At 32.5% G+C, this 16,631-nt stretch overlaps 4 protein-coding genes across 4 annotated transcripts; 3 read left to right on the forward strand and 1 right to left on the reverse strand.

Moving 5' to 3' along the window:
- The first annotated feature begins 593 nt into the window (after nucleotides 1–593).
- LOC143584470 (protein translation factor SUI1 homolog 1-like) lies at nucleotides 594–1,492 on the forward strand. The gene is made up of 4 exons (XM_077066518.1): nucleotides 594–718; nucleotides 812–1,017; nucleotides 1,149–1,202; nucleotides 1,288–1,492. The coding sequence occupies exons 1-4, from the start codon at nucleotides 682–684 to the stop codon at nucleotides 1,330–1,332; spliced, it is 342 nt and encodes a 113-aa protein (XP_076922633.1). The 5' UTR covers nucleotides 594–681; the 3' UTR covers nucleotides 1,333–1,492.
- Nucleotides 1,493–2,073: 581 nt separating this feature from the next.
- LOC143584471 (putative xyloglucan endotransglucosylase/hydrolase protein 8) lies at nucleotides 2,074–4,869 on the reverse strand. Its single transcript, XM_077066519.1, has 4 exons — nucleotides 4,659–4,869; nucleotides 4,221–4,321; nucleotides 3,221–3,423; nucleotides 2,074–2,507 (listed from the first exon to the last, which is right to left on the reverse strand). The coding sequence occupies exons 1-4, from the start codon at nucleotides 4,849–4,851 to the stop codon at nucleotides 2,105–2,107; spliced, it is 900 nt and encodes a 299-aa protein (XP_076922634.1). The 5' UTR covers nucleotides 4,852–4,869; the 3' UTR covers nucleotides 2,074–2,104.
- Nucleotides 4,870–9,528: 4,659 nt separating this feature from the next.
- On the forward strand, nucleotides 9,529–10,155 carry LOC143584474 (putative dolichyl-diphosphooligosaccharide--protein glycosyltransferase subunit 3B). Its single transcript, XM_077066522.1, has one exon. The coding sequence runs from the start codon at nucleotides 9,529–9,531 to the stop codon at nucleotides 10,153–10,155; it is 627 nt and encodes a 208-aa protein (XP_076922637.1).
- A 5,115-nt stretch (nucleotides 10,156–15,270) lies between these two features.
- On the forward strand, nucleotides 15,271–15,988 carry LOC143584472 (nuclear transport factor 2B-like). Its single transcript, XM_077066520.1, has 2 exons — nucleotides 15,271–15,602; nucleotides 15,914–15,988. Exons 1-2 carry the CDS (start codon nucleotides 15,282–15,284, stop codon nucleotides 15,986–15,988), a joined length of 396 nt encoding a protein of 131 aa, XP_076922635.1. The 5' UTR covers nucleotides 15,271–15,281.
- Nucleotides 15,989–16,631: the final 643 nt, after the last annotated feature.

Consider the following 16,631-nt stretch of genomic DNA (forward strand, 5'->3'; position numbering starts at 1 on the left):
TGACAGAAGCTACTTATTGTTTATGTAATTATTATTAGGTTTAATAGTTTGTGTTTTTGAAAAAAAAAACATCTTTTTAGGGTTGCAATTGCGTTATTTTGTTGATATTGTTATAAGCGGGTGATTTGTTGGAGGTGTTCATAGGATCTAGCTGATTCAAACATCCTGTTTAGGCTATGTGTTGTGGGCTAACTAGCATATATTAGTTAAAGTGTCACGTCACTACCACGTAGGCAGAGACGTTTTAACTAGTACACGCATTAACTTGGGCGTCGTGGTCTAACTAGCGTTGACTAGCTAGTTATAATGGTGGAGAAAGAAACAGAAAGAAAAAGTTTGATTGGTTCTTAGTGGGCGAACCCCACAATTATTCCAGCATAACGTTTGTTACCACATTACCGCCCCTTTGAAAACGCCTCACATTAACGCTCTGGCGCGGTGTAGCCGGTGTTAATGAGCTGATTTGGCACCCAAAACGCCCTAGGCGTGATTTGACAAACACATAGCCTTAGGGTTTAGGTTTAACCTTTGCCCATTTTTGTTTTTGGGGATTTTTTTTTTCAAACTACTAATGGTAATATAACTTTTATTTCAGTTTGCACTTTTTTGAAGAACAAAGAACACAAAAATCACATTCCTTGCTTGCTTGTTTGTTGCTTCAAATCCTAGTACTCATATTTCATGTCTGAAATCGACCTCCAGATTCCAAGTGCCTTTGGTATGTTTCTTCTTGCTCTTTTTATTTTTAAAGATACGATAACATTTGTTAAAATGATATAAACTTTTCTGTGGTTTTGGTATTTTTGTACAGATCCATTCGCTGAGGCAAATGCAGAGGACTCAAGTGCAGGGTCCAAAGAGTACGTTCATATACGTATACAACAACGAAATGGTAGGAAAAGCTTGACAACTGTTCAAGGGTTGAAGAAAGAATTCAGTTACAATAAGATACTCAAAGACCTTAAAAAGGAATTTTGCTGCAATGGTACTGTTGTTCAAGATCCAGAGCTTGGTCAAGTAAGTCACGTTTATTCTAATATCATATTAAAGTAATTTTTTGGGATTAGTTATTGTATTATATAAAATATTATTTGTGGGATTAATTAGCTGAATTCGGTTTGATGAATTTAATCATGCTTGTAATACAGGTCATTCAACTTCAAGGCGATCAAAGGAAAAACGTGTCCACTTTTCTTGTTCAAGTAATGACTCTTCATTGTGTTCATAATTGCTACCACTCTACTTGTTAAAGTTTTTCACTTATTTGGATTCTTTTTTGTAAAACAGGCTGGAATTGTGAAGAAAGATCGTATCAAGATTCATGGTTTTTAAACGGTGGTTGTCATATGATTGCGTTATCAAGACTTGTGTTGTGTTTGCTTTCAGTTGCTTGTCATCTCTGTTTTCTCTTTCGATTATGCTTGTTTTCTCGAATTATAAAGTTTGTAGAATCTTTGTTGATTGTGACCTAATGCTGGTTTATCATAATTTATAAAGTCTTGTCTTTGCTTTTGTATCTTGTCGTCTTTCCTCGTAACAAAACCGAGCTTGACCTGAAATATTAACATCTATATCAGGTTTGGTACCACCATCTGGTGCTCATTTTTGTACTCAGTGCCGATAAAGTTTCATGATCCATTCTTTAAACAATTAGTTGATTCAAGCCTTTTTTGTCAGCTTGGGTTTGTTTATTATATATGTAGGCTTGTAAACCAACTGAACCGGCCATATGAATAAGCTTAAATGAATGATGGCTTATGAACATTATTAATGAACAAGTCATGCTTTCATGTTCGTCTTAACTAAATAAACAGAACTTCTCAAGACTGGTTCCAACTTGGTTTTGACTTTTGAATTCTGTTGACCCAACTTGAATTGGTTTGTAACACGAATCAGTTTGTGCCCAGATCCGGTCTTGAGTTGAAGGTTGTTTGCGCATTATTATACATTACTATATCAAGAAATGTACAGTGTAACCCATTTCTTTAAATATATTATATATATGTGTTTTCAAAAAAAAAAAACTTGACTTATAAGATTAACAAAACAGCAAAGATTAAATTAAATCTTACATTACAAAACTCAAAAAACATGAACCATGCATCTAATCCCAAGGGCTCAGAGAGCATTCTTCAGGCATTGTATCAAACCTCTTGGTATCTTGGCAATAGTCATATATAACCAAGTTCCTTTGAACCCAAGCAAAATCCAACTTCTGATCTTTTGTAAGATGCCATGCTTCATATTGATCCCACCAATGTTCCGTGGTGGTTGAAACACATTCAGGGTAAGGGTCTTTCCATTGACACCCATCAACAGTGAAATCTTTGTATGATGAAACAAATGGCGCCTTTTTCCAGTCGGTTTTCTCAAGACCGCCTCTTGTTGCCCACTCGTCAGCATTCCATATGCTCGAGAATAAGTACATTGGTTTTTCGTTTGGGAAGAAGTTGTTCTCGTAGTCAGCGTTTTTGTATACTCTCACCGGGACTCTATCCACAAAGAATCTGTTTCGATTTCAGAAACAAATAGTTAAGATAGTGTTTTAAAACAACAGCATTAAACAACTAATGATTAGTTAAACAAGTTGAGCTCACTCAAAATGCCTAAATAGTTCTATTTGTTAAAAGTATTTATAAAGTTTAAACATGTATAAAAATGTGGTTGGTCACTAGTTAAACCAACTTAACCACAGTAAAAAGTAGGGAACTTATTCATGTTAGTTGACAGGTTTCAGGTTGGCTAATTGAATTGTTCAACCAGACACAGTCATGTATTCATTTGTGTCAAAAGCATCTATCATAACCTGGACACACTTAAAAATCAAGTAACCCGAACATGACCCATTGCATCCATATATCTAAGCGGGTCAAACGGGTTGACACATTAACCCATTTGTAAACGTAATCAGGTTGTTGGGTTGTATAAACAGGCTAAACGAGTCAATAAACATCTTGACGGTTCCACCTGTTTAACTAAACTGGTTAACCTGCACATGACCCATTAAATTAAACAAGTTAGCCTGAACGTGACCCGTTTGATTAAATAGGTCAACCAGAACACAAACTCTTTAATTAAAACTGGCCACCTTAGCATTACCTGTTTATTAAATGGGTTAGATAAGACGATCCAAAACTTGATTATTTTCGTGTTGCATTTTGGCTCATATGTTTAAAAATGGGTCCATTTGAACAATTTAAATAAACATTTAGCAACTTACATAATTTGATGGGAATTCCATAAGATTGAATAAGTGTGATAATCAAGAGTTGGATCAAACCAAAGCTTGTGCCTCATCTCCCTGTTTCCAGTCCCATTTTTATACACATTGGTCTGGATCAAGTACGGTTCGCCAGTTCGGTTCCCGAGAAACTCAAAATCAAGCTCATCTCTTGTTGGCCCTGCACCATTCTCTGTACACATCTACATAGTACACAAAATAAATCACCCGTTAAAACATTAAAATCATGCTAAAAGTGGTACAGGAATTCAGTTTTATAACTCAAAAGTTGATAAAAGATCATAAACCACTAAAAACGACCGATCTGTCTAAACCAAAACAAGTCGGTCAGTTTGAAATCCTAACTCTTTGATTCAACTGTTTATTACATCAAATTTTTTAATACAAACTAATTAATTTTTTTAATATAAACGTAATAAAACTTTTAATACAAACAAATGATTAGAAGAAATAAAAAAAAAGTAAGAAAGAATGAGGGAACTGCGGTTTTCGTTATTGTGATTTGTTCAAATATATTATTTCAGTCAAAAAGTTTAAAATTTGCTATTTCTGTGCCTAGAGTTACATTTCGTTGCAATTTTCTTCCTTCTCGTTAACATATTTTGGACTGAAATAGCAGACTATAGCATATTTTAACAAACCACAGGGATAAAAATTGCAACAAAAATGAAACTATAGGGACGGAAATAGCAAATTCCAAACTTTTGGAATGAAATAACAAATTAAAACAAACCAAGTGGACGAAAACGATAGTTGTCTAAAAAAATCGGTTCAGACCAACAAACACAGCTCTCAGACCGACACAACCAACCGGTTTTCCGTTTTCTAAAAATGCATTTAGCATTGCGGCTATAATTTTTGTCAAAACCGGCCGAACTGGATCCACAAACTGGATCATAAAAACCTGACTTCTAATAATCAATAAATGATGATTGATTTTGACCATTAAAAGTCAAAAGATCCGGAAAAGAAAACATACATAGTAAGCTGTGACAACTCCAGCAGAATCACCTCCGACCAACTTTAGCTTCATACTAAACCACCCGAATCTGTACTTTTGTTTTGTCTGAAACCCACATCCTGTTTTCAATTTTAACCATCAAACACATGATTTCAATTTTCAAATGCCTCATAACTTCATAACTCAAACTTTGATTATTATTCAACATATAAATTTGAGCTTTAAATTATAAGAATCCAGTATAATATTTAAATTAAAACCCTTCAAACATTCAGATCAACTGTACATTTTCATATAAAAAAATTTAAAATTTGGAAGTCAAAAATTTGACTTTTTATTTGTTTAGACGTGAACATTACTTTTTATGAAATATAGCATAAAAGTATTTTAATACAACAATATGAAATTATAAATAAAAGAAAATAAAATAATAATAATTTTTTTTGAGGTGGTCACCTGTGTCATTGTCTAGGGAAAGATACCAGATCTGACCATCTTCAGAGGTTTTGAAATGATTTTCAGACCACATGATGCTGAAATTATCATCAAATGAAGATTTTGGGTCAGCAGAACAACAGGCTGCAGCCAAAGCCAAATACACAAGCATGCACCAGATCAAAGTTGAAGAACATGGAGCTTTCTTCTCCATTGTTTTAATGGAGATGGAGACTTGTGAAAACCAAGTGAAAGCCTTCTCTCATGACTCATGACCTTTATATACATACATAGATATAGATATTATATTGATATACCATATGAGAGAGAAGAGAATGCAACTGTGGTGATTCTTTATCAAAGTACAGCAGAGTAACTTCTAATTTTTTTTTTTAACATCTAATTGTGTTTTCTATCAATCTCATCACTAGAACTCATAATTACTTAATTGTTAAATATATTTTTTTTTTGCCGTTAGGCCAAACTAAAACTATATGTAGTGATTTTAATTAATTTTATAGTTAGAATGTCATGTTAGCGTCACATAAGTAAAAATGAATCTAGTAAAGCCTCCTTTAATCAAGTGTAGTGATTTTAACTAATTGTATTTATTAATCCATTTTCTTATTTACTTAATATTTATTACTGTATTCAATAAACATAATAATTTGTATAATAAAACCACACAATAAAATATATACCGGAACATTTAATCAAAGTAAACATGTTTTCTTTGAGCAACTGATCACCAACGATAAATTTAAATTTTGTTAGTTTTTACAGTTTAAGGGTTGTAGGTCATCAATTTTTATTTACTTTGAAAGAAAAATAGAGTTTATTTTATATAGTTTGAAATTAAAAAATATGTAATGCTAGCTCATAATTTTTAGAATAAGCAATTAAATATATGATGAGAGATGGGGTATTAATTTCATTTATATACTGGCGCCGTTAACTTCTTGACGGAAAATGGTGATGCACACTAATCAAGATCAGGTGTAATGGAGGTCAACTATGATATGGAAGCCACATCAGCGTAAGATAACGCCTCAAAACCACCGGTACGTATAGTCTAATGGTTGTTATTTTTATAAAAAGCTTAATTTTAGCTGGAGTTTAAATCCGTGTTTATTTATTTATTTATTATTATTTTTTTTAAACGACTTAAATTGCATATGGAGTTTATTCGATAAATATGCTCAAGCTGAAACTTCAACTATGAAGCTTGACTATTTATATAATTTTTATTTAATGCATCCTACAAATATTTACATATAAATACTTAATACATATGAAATTACAACAAAACTAGTGAAATAATACGCTTTTATGTTAATTGTATACAAACTTATAATTATAAAGTAAACAAATAATTATCAACGAGTTCACTCTAAGTCGAGTTCAAGTTTAAAAAACTAGTTATTATCAAAACTCAAGCTTTAGCTATTGAAAATAATATATTATTGATCATAAATAAAAAGTTGGCATGGGAAGATCCAGGCTGCCTCTGGGTGGAGGTAGAAAGCCAGCAGGTCACATGTTACTATGAAGAACGTGATATTGTTGGCCTTATTCTTTTAGTAATGCCAATTTTAAAATATTTGCTACTTTCTAAATATATTCGCAGCATTATTTCAAGCTTCTTTTGTAGTTTTATTTTATAATAATGTATTAGGCTCGAATTATCATCTAACATCATTCTTAATTGCGTTGGTGAAGAAGAGATAAATAAGTTTTATAAAAAAACTGTGATTCCGAAAATCAGAAAAAATACCAAAAAATAACAATGAAAGCTTCCATTGTTTAATGGATAGGACAGAGGAAATGATCAAATAAATGAAAATTCTACTTTGTACTACTGTTTGCTATTGGTTCCTTGGTTTTGATTTGCTTTGTAGTTTCCGGCTTTAATAAGATCCAAAACATAATGATAAAATTTTGGTATTATATATTAATAAAAGCCCTGTTTCATTCTTATTAAAATCGAAACGATTATAATAAAGTGGCAGGCAAACGGGTAACAAACTGCGCCGCAACCCCCTTCTGATAAAATTAATAGATTTACGAGTAGGATTAGAGTATGTACCCATTAAAAAGATATTTTTAGTGTCATATAAATCATAGTGTGTTTCCATAAACGAACGAGTTCTCGTTTCATGTGTTATTCGTGTAAGGGTGCATTTTTATTATTCATAGTTTTAAAAATGTTCTTTTTTGATTTTATTGTTTATATACTATCATATCTCCATTGAGAGTTAACTATGATGAAGCATGAATTATGGCTGGAAATACTTCAACTAAGTTTTTATTAGAGTGAATTGTGGTTTTCGTCTCTTTGGTTTGTTCAAATATACGTGTTTAGTCCAATAGTTTTAAGTTTGTGATTTTCGTGCATGTGATTTCACTTGCAATTAAGCCCGACCCCACTAACCTCGTTAAGGCTGGTCATTAACCTATCACCGTGCCCTTCACTTGAGGGGCAGCTTGTCCTTTTTCCCCCAAATACACCCGACCCCTCACGTGAGGGGGCTTGCGAGTTAAGACCGGGGTTTATTTGGGGAGAAAAATAACAAAACCGCCCCTCACATGATTGCATGCTGATTAGTTTAACAACTAGACTTAACGGCTTTAGTGGGGTCGGGTTTAATTACAAGTAAAATGAAACCAAATTGACGAAAATCAAATATTTAAAACTATTTGACTGAAACAGTAGATTTAAAAAATTCACAGGGACATAAACCGCTTATTACTCTTTCTATTAAGATCTAAATTTTATTCTTAAAGTTGACATTTGATGAAAACGCAAATTTAACATTTAAAACTGGTTATAATAAGTAAAATTGTTTATTTTCCCTAGAAGAAACATGACACATGTTACCAAAATTCTCCTTCTGATCCACATGCCCTCCTCACGTGCTCCACTTTCTGCCGTGTAGGTGTAGAAGCTAGCTAATAATTGACACTTAAAATGCCAGCTGCTTACATATAATTGATTGGTCGACATTATATGTAAAATTATTATGCAGCAAATTCATATAAAAATTATTATCAACAACGCTAGCGTTATATGAAAGCAGCTGCTTACATAATTTTATATGAATTTTTATAGGAATTTGCTTAAAATGCCAGCTGCTTACATGTAAAAATTATTTTATATGAGATAAATGTTTCAATCCTTGTATAGGCTAGTATTTAGTTATTCAAAAGAAAATTTACGTATTTATATTTAAAGTTATTATGAACAACCTAGTTAGTTATAGACTTATATAGATTTTCGAAAAAAGACATATATGGTAGAATCGTAACCATAATACGACCCGAATCGAAATGTATACATTTGTCTCATACACTATAGGGATGGTGAGAAGAGATATATTTTACATCCCATGGGGGGGCTATAATTGGAGATACCATTCTTTCTGATACAGAAGTTCCTATAAAAATGGGAAATGCCTTATCTTTGAGGGGTATGTTTGGTTAGAGATAATGAAATGAAGGGGAAATGGAATGGGAGAAGGAATGAAATGGACAAGGGAATGAAATGGATAATTACCATTCCTTTGTCTTGTTTGGTTAACTTATGGGAATGAAATGAGTTATCACTTTATGTTGTTTGGTATAAAAAAAATTGTAGGAATGAAATAGAATTAACAAAAACACTCCTATCTAAAAATATTTTTTTTACAAAAAAAAAAAACCCGCAATGGTGATGGTGGTGGTAGCTCCGGCGACGAAAATGGTGGTGTCGGTGATGACGGTGGTGGTGGGCGGTGGTTGTGGTGGTCGGGGTGGCGGTGGTCAAGCGGTGGTAGCATTGGTAGTGATGGCGATGGTAGGGCGGCGGCAACGGTGGTGGTGACGGAGGTGGTGGCAATGACGACGGTGGCGGTCAGGTGGTGGTGGTCATTGTTAGGTGGTGGTGTTGTTGAGAAAGTATGGTGAAGAAGAAATGGAATGAAAAAAAAAAGAAAGGGGTGAAAATGAATGGTTTTGATTGAATAGGATTCCATTTGTAATGAATAATTCTATTCCATTGAGCAACTAAACACTACTTTTTTCATTTCTATGTAATGAATCATTTTATTCCCACTGTCATTTCTGCATACCAAATACTATAATAGTTTGTTACTTTTATTAATTTTTGTAAAAGAGAGTATTTTAAAACACTAAAATCATCTTAAGCTTTTATAAAAACTAAACAATTGTTTCGCGTAAAAATCCTAGACGACTCTTTTGTAAACCAATGTCGTCGGTATGTTAATTGCTATACTTGTTCTCTTTCTAGCAAAGAATTTAATGACAGCTATATTATTGATTGTTTTGTTAATGAAATTGGATTTTTTAGTAAGAAAAAATCGTACAATAATAACAAAGTTCAAATTTCAAGTTTGTTATAATCATGAAACGCTCGTCACAATTATTATTTTTTTATCTAAAATAGTTACGCCGACCGGTTTAGTGCTACACTACTACAAAATACTCGTCTTAACAATTTTCAAAATCTAAAATAGTCATTCTAGCCTTGCTTGTAAAATACTCGTTTAACTAAGAATTTAATCGTTCCGAGTTATTTAATTATGGTATGTAGTTTGAAAATATATTGTAAACTGTGGATGAAACTAAACTACTTTATGAAATGCTATGAAGTGTATTATGAGAATTTTCCCTTTTTTAATACCTATACAAATCTTAAATTAGAGGACATGATATTCCGTGTGATGTTTATACTTTTACCAAATCAATTTTACATTTTATTTAAAAGCACACTATAGCATAAGTTTCAACACGTGGCAATACATGATTCGTTTACACAATTGAGCACCCCATAACCATGCAAACTCACGTACCATCATCTTCTTCAAACTTCACAACAAGCCACCTGATCTAAACCATGGCAATCTCCACAAAACCAACACTTATTCCACTTGTAATCCTCATCATCATCACACACTACTCCACCGCCGATACCATCGTCTCCGACCTCCACTCCCTCCGCTCACAATCCCCGTCCGGCATCATCCACCTCAACGAAACCCTAATCAACCGAATCCTCAAATCCACCCCCAAACCCTTCCACTTAATCATCTTCTTCGACGCGCTTAAACTCCACAACCAACCCGAACCAAATCTCAAAACAATCAAATCCGAATTCGCCTTAGTTTCAAAATCTTTCATCATCAACAACCGGAACACCTCATTGTTTCACAAGATCTTCTTCTGCGACATCGAGTTAGGTGAATCGAAACATAATTTCATCCGGTTTGGTGTTCGTGCTTTACCAGATATCCGCATTGTTCCGCCTGATGCCAAGGATTTGAAATCGGATTCGATCCCTATCGGTCTTGGAGATTACCCGGGTATGGGTATAGCTGAATCCATGGCGGATATTATCGATCTCAGAACCGGGGTTTCAATAGGCGCAATCCATCGTCCCCCGATTGTTACGAAAACTCAATTAGGGCTTGTGATTGGGGGTTTTCTGATGTGGATGCCGTTCGTTGCGAAAAAGGTAATTTAGAGTTGTTTAACTAATCAAATTTCGAATGTTTTAAATAGATTCAACAACTTCGATTTATAGCCAACTCAAAATGCAATTCGAAATTCAGCCTATACAATATAAATAGTTTTAATTTAAAAACTGCAATGAACTTAATTTTTTGTAAAAAAAAGGTAGAAGTATATAAAACAAGGGCTTGGATTCGGTACAACTAAAATTAACATAGTAAACATACAAATAACTAGAGTAATTACATTTTTGAATTAGAGTATTTATGTTATAAAACATAATATAGAGTAATAATAAATACTATAGTTTAACAGTTATAGTGCAATAATAATTACTCTACTTATTTGTGTAATTCTCACAATAAAACATATTTGTAATTGATCCAAACTCTTATTAAATAGGTCAATCAAAGTTGCTACACCTAATTACATTTTCATAGCAATTGATGAAATTTTAATTGATTTATGAATATGTTTGTGTATATAACATATAACAAAAACAAAATACATTATTTGAAGTTGAGTCGAATAAAAAGTTCGTATTCGATTCTAAATTTGCTAACTAAAATGGAATCAAATAGTCTAATTTGAAATTTCGAAAAACGAATTTGAACCTTGAAATCCGAATTCGATTCGAACTGAATTTCAAGTTTTTTGAATCTGATTTGAATACTGAACACCCCAAAGGTAATTGCAGGTGAAACTATATTTCACAATAAACGAATCTGGATATGCGGGACTGTGCTTGTGTATTTCTTAAGCGTATCGGGATCTATGTTCATACTTATTCGCAAAATGCCGTTGTTTGTAATGGATAGAAATCATCCTAGTAAACTGGTCTTCTTCTTCAAGGGTAATGGGATGCAGTTTGGTGTAGAGGGTTTCTGTGTTGGATTTCTGTTCACCATTGTTGGATTGTTGTTATCGTTCGTGACTCAAATCGTTGTTAGGATGAAGCGTACCGTGATGCAGAGAATGACAATGATCTGTGTGATGGGTGTTTCGTTTTGGGCTGTGAAACAAGTTGTTAAGTTGAATAATTGGAAAACTGGATATGCTGTTCATACTTATATGCCTTCTAGTTGGTATAAGTAATTTTATGTTAATCACTTTTGATTTGACTCTGAAGAGTTTGTTATGTTAGATTAAAGAAGCAGTTATTTATTTGAATATTTTCAAAATAGACTATTTGATTAGGATTGTCTAGCATTCGATTACAAATCGATTAAATTAAATTATTCTAAGTTTAAACATGAGTTTGTGATAACAACAAATTGGTAAACATTTATCTATAATTATATAATTATATTTAAGTTGTAACTTTATTTTGAGTTGTGTTTAGCTTTTTCCTTATAAGGACCGGTTGAAACCAGTCTTAATCCGGTCAAACCAGTTTGAATTTGTTGAACCATTTCCTATATAGGTTTGAAATAATATTATTTCTATTAGATACCGATTTCATATCAAATCGGTTTGCGTAAGAACTAGTTTCAATTATCCCTCACTTGTGGCCTAGTGGTAAGAGGCTTGGGTTCTCCAATAGAGTCTCAAGTTCAAATCCCACTTGTGTCATATTTGGATGGATATTGGCAATGATGGATTTGAGCAGAGCCTTGTGCAAAGGTTGTCAGTTCGAATTCTGAGCCCATCCGGGTTTTCGTCCCACCGTATGTTATGCCTTGTGGTGGCACAACGGCTGTCAAGTGGCAGTCGACGGTATGGTTTTCCGGGGGAACGCCCAAGCCAAACCCTAAAGCCAGCGTGGGCCCGGTTAAGACAACATAGTCTGGCCATAGTGCGGTATCGGGGCTCTCCAAATTTGAAGAGTGTGGTAGCCTAAATATAAGAAAGTCACCGTTATAAAAAAAGAACTACTTTCAATTTAAGTTGATCGAAATTAAACCGGTTATAATACCAATTTAGTTTGGACCAAAATCCGGTTCGTGCCTTTATAAAGAGTAGGGTTTATTCTTTATCCATACTCATATGGGCCAAACTATAATCTTATGGGTCACATTAACTAGTTAGTACATTTAAAATTTTATGTTGTTGAACTAAAACGAATAAAATCCAGATCTTATGTTTCATATTACACAAGTAACACAACACAAGCACATTTTCGCAATATAATTAACCTTGTAAGATCTTAAGATTACCGATGGGCTTTTAGTCCAACTGTCCAAAAGAATTTGATAAAACCCTTGTGTTTTCAAATAGTTAAGGTTGAGTCTCGTGGTTATAAAAAAATGTAACTTAAGAGTTCAAGAGTGTGAGTTGTCCTTTCTTAAAAAAAGAACAATAAAAAAAAAAATCTTGTGATTAAGATCCACTAAAAGTCATTTACCATTCATGCTAATATTTGTTAATTGTTTTTTCTTTCACCTAATATATGCTTTAGAAAATAATAACTTTTAGAAATGATGATGTGAGTATAAGGTACTCAACCAGGTCCAATATACATGACCATTAAATATAAGGGAACATCTCATATAATAGGAACTAAGAAACGAGAACGTAAGAAATAATAACAATTTATAAAAAATTGAGAACATAAGAAACAATAGCAACTACAATACCAATCTACATAAACAATGATTCATAATAACAATGAAAAAAACCTAAAAATTACAACAAAAGAATCAAAATCAAGAACAAAATAATAACAGCAAATACCAACAATCACTTATAACAGCAAAAGCAAAAAATCTAATAATAACAACAAAATATAAATAAGCAAATATTTATAACGTCTTATAATCGAAAATTAACAAATACGAATAAAAAATAACAGCAAACACTTATAAAAATAAACTTAATAATAACGGCAAATTGGTTCTCACTGTTTTATTGTTAACAATAAAATGTATTTGAGCCTATTTCATAAAAAATATATGGCACTGTCCCGTCCGATCTCGCTGGATATTAACGGACAAAAGAGTGTTGGACTTTATCGTTGTAGGCTTGGTTCTTGGGTGATGTTTGGAGATAAAGTTTGCAGTTACAAACGATAAGCAAACTTCACATAGGATCTACTCTTCTTTTTCTGTAATAAATTAATAGGGCAATTGCTTTTTCGTTGTGGACCACTGACCAACAAAGAAATCTTTATTTTACTTTCATTTCATTACAATAAACATAAATACATAGTTTTAGAAAAACACAAAGAAATGGTAATTACTAAATGGTTAAAAGAATTTATTCGTGATATTCATTAAGAAGATTATTTAACGGCTAGCGAACCACTCAAATAGACTATTGGTTAAATTTACCACATCTTGATACACTCGCCTTTTCATCCGGAAAAAACTTTCACCTAAGATAATAATGCTATTTATTTCTTTAATTTAATTCAAAACTTAGGAAATATTAAATAATATATATATATATATTACAAAAGTAAATTTTAAAAGTAATTCTTATAAATTTTTAAATGCTTTATTTTTAGTTATAGATTTCTATTTATTTTAAATATATATTTTAATATATAAATATATACGAATAAAAATAAATTTGTTATAAAATCATTAGATTAAATAATTATAGGGGTAGGTGATGATGTAACAGTTTTTGGATGTTTGTTTTTATAGAAAATAATGAGGTTTTTATGAAAAATTTAGAATTTGATGTGTCGATATGTGCCGGTTTTTATTGTTGTAGATGCTCTAAGTGACGACTCTGGGTGCATCTGACTTGGAGATCACTGGTTTAAATCATGGAAACAACCTTTGCAGTTTGCACATATGCAAGTTAAGAATGCATGCATTAGGCCCAGCCAGGTGACCCGACACTTCGGCCCATGCGCATCATACACTGGGTTTGCTTTTTAGTTTTTACCCTTTAAACTTGAATCCATCCTTGTGGTCTCGCAATGGGCCTGATCAATCACTTATATCCTTATCCATTATTTACCATCATGCCCTGTATCTCATCAAAACTGGAAATACATGTACCAGTAACCAGTTCATCCCACCCATCCCAAAATCGTTTTCTATTTATTTAATTTAAATAAATCCAAAAGAATAATAAAATAAATATTATTTTATTTATTAGAAATTTCTATAAAGCATGACTAACAATAAATAATAATTACAATTTATTAGTAATATAATAGTAAATAATTCACTGAATCAAATAGCATTTTATAAATTAAAAAACATACAAGACTAATATATTAAATTAAAACATCTTGAAACAAATCAAAAAAAGTAAAATTTCATCCATAAGGAGCCGTTATTGTTGTCTTTCTTTTGCTTGCATTAAACTAACTCTTCTTCTTGTCGGCATAAATTCGCTTTCTGTTTTCGTTTTCTGTCTCATTGAAATCGCTCAATCGATTAACCATTTAAATGAACTCGTGATGGTTAGTATTCGTACATGATGATGATGATGATGATGTGTGTGTCTTCCCATTTCGTTGTAAATCGTTTGGTTGTTTTTAAATCTGAATAAAATTTACAAATTTCGTATTGGTCGTTCCAGCTCTTGGTAGTTGGAGAAATCATTCTCCCCCGTTAGTGGGAACTGTGCTCCCAAAGACGTGTATGCGTTTGAGTTTGTGGTCTCTGTTATTTTTGAACGTTGGTGATACACGACACCAATGGGAGTAACGACATGTCATTTGGTATTACGCCTTATATTACCAATTTCTTATGTTGGAGATATATTTGCAATTTCTTATTCTAGTAATATAGTTTTTAATAATTATATCTAACAACATTTATGCATTTACATTTCTATTAAGTCGGATAGTGGAAATAACCTATTTTGACGTATTTCAGACTTGAACATTTTGTACCCGAACTTATTTATTGTATCACCTACAATAACTAACATTCTTTAATGATAATATAATGGTGGTGAGGGAGTGTCGTGGAGGTCAAAATTGGAATATTAGCTGCTGAAATGCTACGCAAAGTTGATCAAAGCATAACACTTTTGTTGATAAATTAATAATAATAAATAATAATAATAATAATAATATTATTATTATTATTATTATTTATTATTATTAATTTATCAACAAAAGTGTTATGCTTTGATCAACTTTGCGTAGCATTTCAGCAGCTAATATTCCAATTTTGACCTCCACGACACTCCCTCACCACCATTATATTATTCTCTTCCAATCCATAAAAACCAATGCAGAAACAAGAACAAATGGAAGAACAAGTTGAAATGGTGGGAAGGGCATTTGTGGAACATTATTATCATTTATTTGATACTGATAGATCATCTCTTGCTTCACTTTATCATCAATCTTCCATGTTGACTTTTGAAGGTCAAAAGCTACAAGGTGTTGATGATATATGTGCCAAAATCAATCAATTGCCTTTTGACAAATGTCATCATTTCATTAGTACCATCGACACACAACCCTCCTCGTTTGCTGGCGGCATCACAGTGTTTGTTAGTGGAAGCCTTCGACTCACGTGTGAAGAACACCCTCTTCGGTTTAGCCAGGTCTCTCCCTTTCTCTCATTTCACGTTACAAAACAATGATCATTCTCGATGATTAATACAATAGTACCCGGTAAAAAGTCTATATCATGATGATCATGATTTATTTGTATAAAAAATAATGTGACTTGATTATGATTAAAATTACATGGTACCTCACTAAATACAATGCATAAATACAATTATATTATTTAAGTTGAATGTTATTCCAGATAATTGTAAGTTTTTTATTACATTGAAACAGAAGGCAAGCGGACAACAAGCTGCTAAGAATATGTATAAATTTAAATATTTTGATGCTGGAATATTTGCAGATGTTTCACCTGATTCCCACGCCACAAGGAAGCTTCTATGTGCAAAACGACATTTTTCGCCTTAATTACGGTTAAATACTTATATTTTGGTGGTTTTTATTTAAATTGTTGCTTTGTACACTGGGATTGGCATCAATACCAAAAATGAATATATATTGGCTTTTAGCTTGAGAGTCATACATTTTTCTTATTGGTTATTGATTGTCTTATTGCGGTTAATGTTGGGGATTCTTGAGATACAATAACGTCTAAATAACTTGAAAGTTGTAAACATTTTCATATTGAAGTAATTCGACGGTTCTCCGAATTTTCAATCGTATAAAGCTCAGGACATTGAGACAAGAACTTCGCATGATTCTTGTGTGAATTCGAGAACCAGAAGAAAACCAAAGAGATTACCAAAATGACAAAAAATCATACTTGCAAAATTAGGTTAGAACAGCTTTTATTTTGAAATTACAATTGCACTAAAATGCACCCCCCAGATATTCATATGCGACAATTTCGAAATATCAACTACATTAAAATGCGTCCAATTTTTGACCGTCGCCAGAGGCTCTGCCCGTTGAACCCTGTTGGCACTGCCCCCATTGCTTAGGGGTTTACAAGCCTAAGAACCAACAGAGTTCTAATACCAAATATCAAAGAAACTCAAACAATGCATGAGCATTTTTAACTTGTTTGATGAATAACATGATTGTTATATGGTAATAAATCA

The sequence above is a fragment of the Bidens hawaiensis genome, unplaced genomic scaffold (genome assembly GCF_021521415.1).
Source record: "Bidens hawaiensis isolate Kalapana, Puna unplaced genomic scaffold, B.hawaiensis_p1.1 tig00033132_1, whole genome shotgun sequence".
Classification (NCBI taxonomy): Eukaryota; Viridiplantae; Streptophyta; class Magnoliopsida; order Asterales; family Asteraceae; genus Bidens; species Bidens hawaiensis.

Bases quoted from the DNA above. Each gene is read 5' to 3' on its own strand.
- LOC143584474 (XM_077066522.1), top strand. From the start codon at position 9,529: ATGGCAATCTCCACAAAACCAACACTTATTCCACTTGTAATCCTCATC.
- LOC143584471 (XM_077066519.1), bottom strand. From the start codon at position 4,851: ATGGAGAAGAAAGCTCCATGTTCTTCAACTTTGATCTGGTGCATGCTT. The intron at 3,424-4,220 runs GTATGTTTTCTT...TGTACTATGTAG, and splicing joins GAGTTGTCACAGCTTACTAT to ATGTGTACAGAGAATGGTGC. The intron at 2,508-3,220 runs GTAAGTTGCTAA...AAATCGAAACAG, and splicing joins TGGAATTCCCATCAAATTAT to ATTCTTTGTGGATAGAGTCC.
- LOC143584472 (XM_077066520.1), top strand. From the start codon at position 15,282: ATGCAGAAACAAGAACAAATGGAAGAACAAGTTGAAATGGTGGGAAGG. The intron at 15,603-15,913 runs GTCTCTCCCTTT...GAATATTTGCAG, and splicing joins ACCCTCTTCGGTTTAGCCAG to ATGTTTCACCTGATTCCCAC.
- LOC143584470 (XM_077066518.1), top strand. From the start codon at position 682: ATGTCTGAAATCGACCTCCAGATTCCAAGTGCCTTTG. The intron at 719-811 runs GTATGTTTCTTC...ATTTTTGTACAG, and splicing joins CCAGATTCCAAGTGCCTTTG to ATCCATTCGCTGAGGCAAAT. The intron at 1,203-1,287 runs GTAATGACTCTT...TTTGTAAAACAG, and splicing joins TGTCCACTTTTCTTGTTCAA to GCTGGAATTGTGAAGAAAGA.